The sequence below is a fragment of the Zophobas morio genome, unplaced genomic scaffold (genome assembly GCF_036711695.1).
Source record: "Zophobas morio isolate AGI-343-1 ecotype UQ-CSIRO unplaced genomic scaffold, CSIRO_AGI_Zmor_V1 ptg000097l, whole genome shotgun sequence".
In the NCBI taxonomy this organism is placed as follows: Eukaryota; Metazoa; Arthropoda; class Insecta; order Coleoptera; family Tenebrionidae; genus Zophobas; species Zophobas morio.
In genome coordinates this window covers 87,003-96,705 of record NW_026972202.1, presented here as the reverse complement: position 1 = coordinate 96,705, position 9,703 = coordinate 87,003, and the positions used below count along the sequence as shown (strand labels likewise).

General features: G+C 40.1%; 2 protein-coding genes across 4 annotated transcripts; one reads left to right on the top strand and one right to left on the bottom strand.

Annotated features, from left to right (window-relative positions):
* Nucleotides 1-1,399: 1,399 nt before the first annotated feature.
* Nucleotides 1,400-4,755, top strand: LOC135144358 (uncharacterized ATP-dependent helicase YprA-like). Its single transcript, XM_064076406.1, has 21 exons — nucleotides 1,400-1,415; nucleotides 1,465-1,683; nucleotides 1,744-1,925; nucleotides 1,977-2,120; nucleotides 2,174-2,237; nucleotides 2,299-2,366; nucleotides 2,428-2,538; nucleotides 2,596-2,749; nucleotides 2,805-2,894; nucleotides 2,959-3,041; nucleotides 3,097-3,177; nucleotides 3,229-3,326; nucleotides 3,379-3,514; nucleotides 3,576-3,606; nucleotides 3,666-3,742; nucleotides 3,795-3,905; nucleotides 3,954-4,126; nucleotides 4,186-4,248; nucleotides 4,309-4,443; nucleotides 4,503-4,605; nucleotides 4,663-4,755. Exons 1-21 carry the CDS (start codon nucleotides 1,400-1,402, stop codon nucleotides 4,753-4,755), a joined length of 2,232 nt encoding a protein of 743 aa, XP_063932476.1.
* LOC135144352 (uncharacterized) lies at nucleotides 4,723-7,679 on the bottom strand. 3 transcript variants are annotated; one of them, XM_064076396.1, is made up of 18 exons: nucleotides 7,567-7,679; nucleotides 7,448-7,494; nucleotides 6,873-6,957; nucleotides 6,747-6,820; nucleotides 6,651-6,699; nucleotides 6,547-6,602; nucleotides 6,410-6,496; nucleotides 6,241-6,351; nucleotides 6,134-6,192; nucleotides 5,951-6,071; nucleotides 5,841-5,901; nucleotides 5,717-5,783; nucleotides 5,574-5,665; nucleotides 5,428-5,513; nucleotides 5,285-5,377; nucleotides 5,138-5,225; nucleotides 4,953-5,085; nucleotides 4,723-4,898 (listed from the first exon to the last, which is right to left on the bottom strand). In XM_064076396.1, the coding sequence occupies exons 1-18, from the start codon at nucleotides 7,661-7,663 to the stop codon at nucleotides 4,799-4,801; spliced, it is 1,506 nt and encodes a 501-aa protein (XP_063932466.1). In that variant the 5' UTR covers nucleotides 7,664-7,679; the 3' UTR covers nucleotides 4,723-4,798. The 3 variants fall into 3 exon arrangements, with proteins under 3 accessions (XP_063932466.1, XP_063932467.1, XP_063932468.1); XM_064076397.1 differs by having other exon boundaries at nucleotides 6,241-6,348; XM_064076398.1 differs by lacking the exons at nucleotides 4,723-4,898; nucleotides 4,953-5,085 and having other exon boundaries at nucleotides 5,156-5,225; nucleotides 5,285-5,358.
* Between the last annotated feature and the right edge of the window lie 2,024 nt (nucleotides 7,680-9,703).

Sequence of the window (9,703 nt, the reverse complement as noted above, 5' to 3'; positions counted from 1 at the left end):
CTTCTGCCTGCACAAGAATTGTTTGTTAACATCTACTCTGCGATGTTAATTTCTTGGTCCATTTACCTTTCAAGAGGTAAAGTGTGCACTTTGGAAAGGAGCAAACCTTTTGTGCTGAACCTTTGTAATATTCTTCTAGAAAAGAGCACCTTGGTTTTGTTTATTGCTCACATATTAATATACATTCTTTTTATACGAATTTTGGAGAGGTGTAACTTATATTTATACAAAAGTTAGAAATCTGTCAAATCGCCCCTGATTTAATCGAACTTCGGTCACCATCTAAATTTTATATTTTTGAACAATTATTATTATTTATAAGGTAAGTAATATATTTTTCTATTTATCTTTTTAGGGGATCTCAAGATGATCCAGAAATTATCATGAAAAGTAAAGCGACCATAAGGACTAGAAAAATCACTAAGAGGACAATGCAGAAGTATATCGCTTTATTTCAAAAGCGTGTAGTTAATTATAAAAGAGACTTAGAAAACATTACTCTTTCTTGCGCCAGCGAAGATAAAGACAAGTTAAGCAGTAACGAGTTTGGCACTGATATTCCTATTATAACAACAACAACCACAGCCTCTACTACACCTATTATTAATCATAATAATAACGATAATAATAATAACAACGGCAACAAACACAGTAGTAACAAGAATAATAAATACAATATCATTGGCATACACAACTATAGTGTTCCGTTGGTAAGTGGTTGTAAGATAAATGAACTTGTCAGCTACATATGTACTCTTCCATATTACTGTAATGAAATCTCAGAAGTTTTATATCATAAAAAAAAGAAGCTATTTTTGGACCGAACCTTCCTTTTACGGGTCCTCTATTTTTATTTTTTTGCTTTAGTTATCATTAAAACTATTTCTTATATGCTTGCTTATAACTACCCAACCGAGAAGAAAGCTTATTTTTTTTGCTGTTAGAAAATTATAGTTTCTGAGGTTTTTACAGTTCCGTTAGCTTATCCTCTTCAAGTGGCCCTTCTAAACAGTAAGATATCTCGTTTGTACCTACATCAGGTACTTGCCATTATTTTTCACCCTAATTGCTAGCAAAAAAATACTTTTGACTTGTCTTCAATATTTAATTAGGGCCTTTGGGTCACATTATGGCCATTATTATTATCTAAGCCTATTTGAGAGTCGAAGCTTTTACTTTCTAAATTAGGTTTAAGAGGAAATGAGGGAGAATAATTAGTTTTTTCCAAAAATCATTGTAGTTTTAAAATCTGTTTTTTAGTTTTGCAGTCTTCTCCTTTATATTTAGACGGCACATATAAGTGTAGAAAGAGGTTTCTGTTCCTCTGCTTCTCACAGGTTTTATTCTTACTATATATTTAAGTAGATTAAGGCGATCAACGCCTCACTAGAAGGTCGGAATGTGGCCGTCTGCACGTCTACTTCTAGTGGAAAGTCCCTCGTTTATAATATTTCCGTTATGCAGGTGCTTATAATAATGCCGATATAAGACAGTGTTATTTTTTGTTAATGAAAAAGGCTATATTAAAAGATCCAGCCAGCAGTGCAATTTATTTATATCCCACTAAAGCACTCGCGCAGGATCAGCTTAGATCTTTAAGAAACTTTTTGCGCGGCGGAACGGAAGCTTTGTTGCATGTTAAGTGCTTTACATATGACGGGGACGTTCCCCAAGAGTCACGTGGTCTCTTTGTTGCACATGTTTATTACACAAATGCCGGTCAATCTGACGACTGACCCGAAGGTCCTATTCAGAGGGATGCCCACGTGGTGTTAACTAATCCTGATATGCTTCACTTCTCCATGCTACCCGGCCACGTAAAATGGGAGAGATTTTTCCGGACCCTCAAGCACGTGGTGATAGATGAGGCCCACACCTACAGAGGCGTGTTTGGCTCGCACATGGCCATGATACTTCGACGCCTGGTTTTCTAATACAAGTCTTCTCAGTCCTAAAGGTTAACCTGCTCATTTCAGGTTCGCTTGTGCTGCCACTACGGCGGCAGTCAGCCGCAGTTTATCGTGTGCTCAGCCACCATCGCGAATCCAGTAGAGCACTTCATGCAGCTGATTCATTGCACCCATCCACCGACATTAATTCAAGAAGACACCTCCCCTTCTGTATATTAACCTTTTTTTTCCTGACGGTATATATTTGTACTAATTTTCCATAGGGAGCCAAGTACTATATGTTTTGGAGGTCAGGCCCTACGAAACGTTCAGAATTGAGAGAATCCGGTCTTTTTTTCTAAGAAGAAATTTAGTTATCTTTTTTACTTGCTAATCATTAATCTATAAGGGGATATAGCAGAGATCTCTGTAAGCAGGCCGGCCGAGCTGGATGCTGCCTTGTTACTTATTGAATGCGTAAACTTTATTAGTACATTTGGTTTCAGTTGGAGGTAAAATGACGCTGCACTGTTTCTAGGTTTCTCAAAACCATAGAACAATGGTATTCTGCAAGTCACGTAGCGCCTGTGAGCTTGTTTACAGCTACGCTCAGAAAATTATACTCTGCGGTCTTGACCTTTATCTCTCTGTGAGTGTTGGATATCCATCCTATCAGCACACCAGCGCCTGACAATCCTTTAAATAGAAAAACGGGGGGGCGTGCATTGTCAGAACTGGCCCTTTTCCTCACTTGGCCAGCTGTATCTCCTCGTACCGCGGGGGTTATCCGGCGGCAGTTCGACGAAATATTGAAAGCACATTATTCGATGGCTCTCTTCTCGGCGTAGTTTGCACCAATGGTAAGTCATCCCAATTTGTGGATCTCATGCTCCTTGACCACCCTTGCTAGTTCAGCTCTCGAGCTTGGCATCGACTTGGGCTTCCTAGACGTTACTATTCAGCTTGGTTATCCTGGTAGCAAAGCTAGTTTCCTCCAGCAGGCAGGTTACCCCAGCCATTCTCGTAGACTGGGCTTCAGCTATTAGTGATTACGTTATTGTTTTATCAGGTCGAGCTGGTAGAAATGGCCATCCGTCCTTGGCAATCTTCATAGCTAAACTGCCGAGCCCCATTGATAATTATATCGCCCAAGTTTGTTTTTTCTGGCTGTCTTTTGCCTTGTCTTTATAGTATTTACATTCAACAGAAACCGGCTATATTATTTAAGCCACCAGTGGAAAGAGCAGTCGTCAATCCTTTCAATAAACATATTTTATGGCAGCACTTGGTAGTGCCAACCCCAGCTCACCTGAATAAAACATTGACTTGCCCTTTTTAGCTTTGCGCTGCACATGAACTATCCCTCCATGGTGCATTAGACCAAGACTTATTCGGCATTCAGTACTTCGAAAAGACTATACAGCTTTTGCGTGATGGGTTGGTAGAACTTAAGGGCACAATTAAGGTCTCCAATTTACGAGTAACCTAGGATTGGGCCGAATGGCGTCCAACTAAGCTGCGGTCCTCTGGTCTACCATAGGGCCGATTGCTATACCCCCACATTTGCCCGCCCTTCACCCTGGAAAGATGTAAACATTCGTTGTATTACAGAAGATACCTGCGAGGTTTTATATATTAAGCTTTTTCCCTACTATAGTACTTCGTATTTTTTAATGTTTCCCTCAGGTCTTACTGGAAGGAACCGACGAGACCACTTGTATACACCGTCTTGCGTCCTTTGGTCCTTATTAATATTTTTCACACTTTTTACATTAGGCATTGATAGTTTGGAGCTCACTAATGCGTTATACAGCCTCCACCCAGGCGCCGTCTACTTGCACCGCGGCACACAAGTGAGAGAATATGATCGTTATTGGTCTACAGCTAACCTTGGTGTACTTCCAGTATTTGGTTTCTCATCTTGACTGGGACAACCGGAAGGCGCATGTAGAGAGGCAAAGTGTTTCCTACTGCACTAGGCCAGTTGACCGTTCGGAGATTGTGATGCTTAGCAAGGTTTTTGCTTTCCATGTGACCACAGAAGACTTGCGCTTACTTATTAAGATTGAGGAAGGATACATCAACCCCCTCCATGGCGCACACCAAAAGCTTCTAGTAAACGTCAATATCCGTACTACCATCACACACTACCAGAAGTTAACGCCTCAATGCTCTTACGTGGTGCTAGAGACTATTCCTCTCCACCTACCAACTGTCGAGTACAACACGTGTGCAATGTACTGTACATCTTGCGCTTATACCACGCGTTACTGCTACTTCTCTTTTCGGGCATTAGCTGGCTTGAGTTGCCCGGAGAGATCATCTCTGCACTGGCCCGCGGAGCTTTTGATAATTGGAGGTTTCCTAACAGCATGTGCTTCTTTAACACAGTCATGCTGAAGGTTTACGTTACTTGTAGAGCGGCGGCCCATACTACAGCACATGCTCTCTGTCTCATGACCGCTTTGTATCTCATGTGCGACTCTACCGACGTCTCCACTCTTTGTCCTGCACCCGACGAGTCAGCCAACGAGCCAACCAATAACTTGCCTCCGTTGACCCCGAATTTCCTTTTTTTTCTGTACTCAAGAACTTTAATACTCACTAATTTAGGGCCGTCCTTCTCTACGACGGTAGGGCAGGCAGCGCAGGCCTTTGCAAGGAGGCCTTCCCTCGCGTCTATGAACTTCTCGAGGAAGCTTACGACTTTATAAGCGTAAGTTGTTCTCGGCATTGGAAGTAGCGCTTAACTTTAATGACCTCCACACCGTAGAAATGTCCCTGCGAAGCGGGATGCATAGAGTGCTTTAGAAATGACCACTGCAGGCGGCGTACAGAGCACGATAAGCGAGCGCAATGTTTTTAATAAGATTATTGCTTTCATAAAGGCACGAATAACAAATAAATAATTAGTAAGTCAAAAGTTTGCTTCGTTTTTTTGCAACATCGTATTCTCTTAGAATAACGGGGACAGACGTAGTGGGCACGAGACCAAATTCAGTTGCAATTCTGAAAGACAGCAGCGGTCAAAATAAAAAAATAAAAGTTAAACTGGAATATTACACGTCGATCAATTCCGGAGGAGTAACATCGTACAAAAGATGGAGAGTGTGTAGTTTTTTGGTACTTTTAAGGGCTTCAGATAGCTGCTCACGCCTGGCTGGATCGGAAATTGGGACGACGCAGTCCTCATTTACTACATGGTCTCGTTAGAATTGCACATTGCCGGCGCAAAAAAAAAACTATACTCAATTCATTATAGACTAGCGAGTCAATTTGCACGCGGGAGCTGAATTTGTAAGACTCGCAACACACTATGACTGGCACTGAATGCACCTTTGGGCGGGCAAAGTAAGACTTTCTGGCAGCGAAACGGAGAAAAAAGTTAAAGGGACCTTCGCCAGCAAGGAAATCATGGCGGATCCGACACGTGCCAACATGTGACCATTGGCAAAGAAGGTGTGGGCGCCTAGCAGAACTTTGGTGACCTTATTCCCGTTACAGCAGAGATTTCACAAGGAAAGCACATATGCTCTACCTCGCGCAGGAGATACGATACAGCGTTGAGCAGAATGTAGGTGCAATCAAGTCCGCTGTTTTTTAACTCTTTCAAGAGCGTTTTTCCTATTGAATTATTTTTATTTAAAACTTCAAAAAAAAACGATAACATAAAACAACAGCCACCTTCCAAGCGGGGTCGACTGTCTACTACAACGACACGAAACTTTTTTCCCTGCGCAGAAGAATGCTTCAAGGACGATAAAACACTTGTAGAGCTTAAAAAAGAAAATAAGCGCCTGAGCAGCACCGCTATGAAAAACAGAAACCAGCCATAAACGAGGATCACATCGCCGTTCTGAATCTTCGAACTGACGTAGCGGACAACTTCTTTGCCTTTTAGTAGATATTTTAAAAATGCACCCCACTTACAAATCAATAACAGCCAGTTACTTGCAAGTTCGATCCTGGTTTTTACAAAAAAGTCTATCCTCGCGAGAACGTCTTTACGGGCCTATTCGATAAATTCAAGATGAAGGTAGGGTGGGAAGATGGCACGTTACCTGGTCTTCTGTTATCTCCGGGTTGACGTTGGAAATTATCAGCTTCACAACTCGAATGGCGTTCCGCATATTGGAGGACAAAAGCCGGCAGTTGGCCAAAAATTCAATATGGTGATTTAGTCTGCCCGAGAAAAAAAAATTATATAAGCTCATATTCTGAGGAAGACGGTTTACAGAAGACACCTTGCTTCCAAGTCACGTGAAAATTGCTTATCGGAAGGAGTGCGATACTCCTCAATCATCTTAACTAATTTAAGTGCAAATAATAGATTCTTTTTGAGAGTCAATACCAATTTTAAGGCGTGCAGCATTGATCTACATCTCTCGTTCGATCCGACTATCTTAAAGCGGTTCTGCTTAAGCCCGACTTCGATGACTGACGGATGCAGATTGCTATACTGCTTCCGTAAAAGAAAAAAAAAAATTAATTCTTGAAGACATTATATAACGTTGAAAAACTTTATAAGGGAGTTGGTCGGAAGACTTGAAGCAGTGCTCTGGCAAATGAGAAAGGATGGCCAGCCCGCCCCCACCCACCGTTTTTTTCTAGTTCGGAGAGGGGTGAGATCACCATCTTCTTATGAAGAACCGTATACCTGCTGGGAGGAGCGTCCCCGGCACACCTTAGCATTGTCGTGAGAATCGTGAGGAGCTATAGAAAAAAAATTTTTTAACCGGCTGACGAACAAGTAGGTCATACCCGCCTGCTGAGTGGTTGAGTGGCCTCCATGCACGCGCTGGCGATCCTCCTTTCTGAGTTATTAGACAAGTCGACTTGCTTGCAAAATTTCCGAACCTTCGAAGTGGTTTCTGTCCTCAAACTTTCCTGCGAATCCCCGTGCTCCACCCTCGTTGCGGGCTTCCTGTGTTCTTCAGAGTTGAAAATTTTATCAATTAATTTATGTGGTTTAGATTTTTTTACCTTGTGATTTCAAGGTGTTAGGAGTATTGTTGCTAGCGCTGGCGCTGCCTTCTTTGCTGCATCTTAAATCGTTCTCAACTCCCTCCTAATTATAATTTAATATAATTTAATTTATTGCTGAGTATATTTAGAAAACTAGCTGCTTACTAGAGTTTAGCTCAATTAAAGTTACTACGTTATTCTCGAAAAATTTCGTGAAGAACCGTTAGAAGAGAAATTAATTAATAATAGCTACCAAAACTAAAGTACGGGGACTTATTAAAAGCTAAGTTTTTAGTAAAAAGGAAAAACGGTCTAAACTTTTTTATAGTAACTTAAACGAAAAGAATATCTGAAGTTAATTTTTTCAGTAGCTTTTTATTACTACAAAACGGCAGGAGGGTACACAAAGTAGTTGCAAGCCTCAATTGTAAATAAAAATCGAAAAAGCAGGCTTAATTCTACAAAGAATAATCTTTAGGGCTTTAAATAAAAATACTCCTTTCTAAAAACTAAATATATCTTAACCCAAGCCCGCTAGATTTACTTAAACTACACTAAAGATTATAAATAATATTAAAAAACTGTCGAAGTACATGATACTGATTTTTTCTTCTTTCATTCTGTTCATCTAAAATGTTTTCTGTTATTACGAATAACTAATTAGTATATACGGCAAACTAGCAGGGGGAAAAAAAAGAGCAATTGAAAGTACCTATATCCACGAGATCCTGCTGGGAAGATTCACTCACTAATTGCGAACCCCGAAGTATAGCTCTAAAAGAACGCTCACCTGAAAGCCCCGGACTCATCCCTATGTAACTTTCGTCCCGCGACTTCTATTGAAAAACTGTCCAGTTTGGAAGTAGTGGCTTATTCTCCCCTGAAAACGTGAGTCGACCAACGCCCCTTCAAGGGCTCTACTCGGCGGTCATAACTGGGCTAGAGATATTCTTTAAGCGCGGGGGTCTCTCACAGTCATATAAGGCCTTTACAGCCGTTTTAAATAATCAATTTAGTAACTTTCATTTTTAAGGCTGAAGGCTTAAAAGGAATTTTTTTAAAAAAACTATTAATTTTTAGAACGAAAAACACGTTAAAATCTAATTCGCTATTTTACCTCCTGAATACCTTGTATAGTATACTGGTTATCTTTACATTGCTTTTGTTATAATCACTCATTGTCGGAATTTCGGTAATGACCTTCTTCACTCCCTCTTAATTTTATTACTTTCTTTCTTTTTGTTCTATAGTCTTGATAGTTCCGATTGTACATAACCCCTTTTTCCATCATAGTTTTGCGCCTTAGCCCGGTCGGCGGGTTGAATTTAGGTTTCCTAACTTTAAAACACAAAGTAAGCTAACTAAATAGTAGTTGTCAAAAGATTTCTTAAAAGATAAAGCTGGAAGCTCAAAAACTTTACGTCTTTTAAGCTATGTTATAAACTATACCTAAGTACGTATTATAAAGACCTCTACCCCATATGCGTTGAGTAACAAAATTACTAATAAAAAAAATAATAATAATAATAACAATTTAACGAGGTACTGAAAGTAGTTAAACTTAGGACCCATTTTTAAATCGTAAAGCAGAATAATTCACCTGAATAAATTGAAACAGACAAAATCACAAAAAAGGATTGCCAAATTTGGAAACCTAATGCAAAAGAAATTGTTTAGAACAAGCAAAAATATTGTACATTTGAAATAAGCACAACTAAAGAAGTTATTAATAAATGTCTTGTTTATTAGCTTAATATAAATAGAGAGATTTATATATGGATAAAACTACTCTGAGTAAAAAAAACAAGTTTTTGGACTATCTCTTTAGCTCAAAAAATCGGTGACCTCTATGGTTCCTCTTTATATTAATTAATATTATTTACTAAAGGCCTGTCGGTCCAACAAACACAGATTTTGAGTTATCAAATAAATTAATAGTGTACAAAACAAAGTTTTGGCTTATATATAATTAACTTTTTTCCTTTAACCTAACGCTTATCCTAGCTCTATCAAAAATAAAGGTGCATCACTCGGACAGCGGTAGCGTCTGCCACCCCATGACTAGAAGGTGAGCTCTCCGGCCAGCAGCTGGCATTAGACCGTTTTACACACACCTAGGCGAGCCTGATATGACGTGCAGCGACTGGAAACACAGTACATCTAAGCGCTGCTAGTTGCAGAGTTTCCACTTGGCACAAAGTAGAGGATGCAATACTTGGTCACCGCCTTCACTTTAACCATTATCAGTTTCTTGTCAATAACCGCCATATGTCTTGACTGAATATAAACAATCGAGCAAAGAGAAATAAGCGACAGTAATAGGTAGGGTGCATTTTTTGGTGATAAAAAAGTCTGCTCTTCGGCGCGTAAATCCCTATAGGTAGCCAGTGGGTAAGCGTGAGTGGAATTAGTTCTAATGGTCCGGGCACATGAAGCTAGGCGGTTAAACAGTAGGAAAAAAAAAGCTGAGCGACCTTCGTCTGCAACAGCAAGAGTGATGGGGGGCGGGTGTTAGGTTAACGAGCAGTTGACTAAAAGTTTTACATGGAGTCTAATAGCATTAAAAAGAACAGGGGCACGCACTGTGCCGGGAAGTCTTTGGGGCTCTGTTTTCTACCCTATTATTAAAAACGTGTCGCAGGGCCTCATCGTGATGGTTAGGGAACCCAAATAGTGGCACATCTTACCTTGGTCAAGTGGTTACATTCACACGTACACACATACTCCAAGGCACTAAAATAATTAGGATTGGAAAGGGGAAATGGTGTTGGTCAAGTTATTAATAGTCAACTTGTATGTTTAGCTTCAGCTATTATTTTATAAAATTTCCTCTTCCCTCTCCCTAAGCT

Coding starts and splice junctions, on each gene's coding strand:
- LOC135144352 (XM_064076396.1), bottom strand. CDS start 7,663: ATGAGTCCGGGGCTTTCAGGTGAGCGTTCTTTTAGAGCTATACTTCGG. Junction 5,784..5,840: donor AACCAGGATCGAACTTGCAA/GTAACTGGCTGT, acceptor ATCTACTAAAAG/GCAAAGAAGTTGTCCGCTAC. Junction 5,226..5,284: donor TGATTTCCTTGCTGGCGAAG/GTCCCTTTAACT, acceptor GCCCGCCCAAAG/GTGCATTCAGTGCCAGTCAT.
- LOC135144358 (XM_064076406.1), top strand. Junction 2,895..2,958: donor TAGTTTCCTCCAGCAGGCAG/GTTACCCCAGCC, acceptor TTGTTTTATCAG/GTCGAGCTGGTAGAAATGGC. Junction 3,178..3,228: donor ATATTTTATGGCAGCACTTG/GTAGTGCCAACC, acceptor TGCCCTTTTTAG/CTTTGCGCTGCACATGAACT.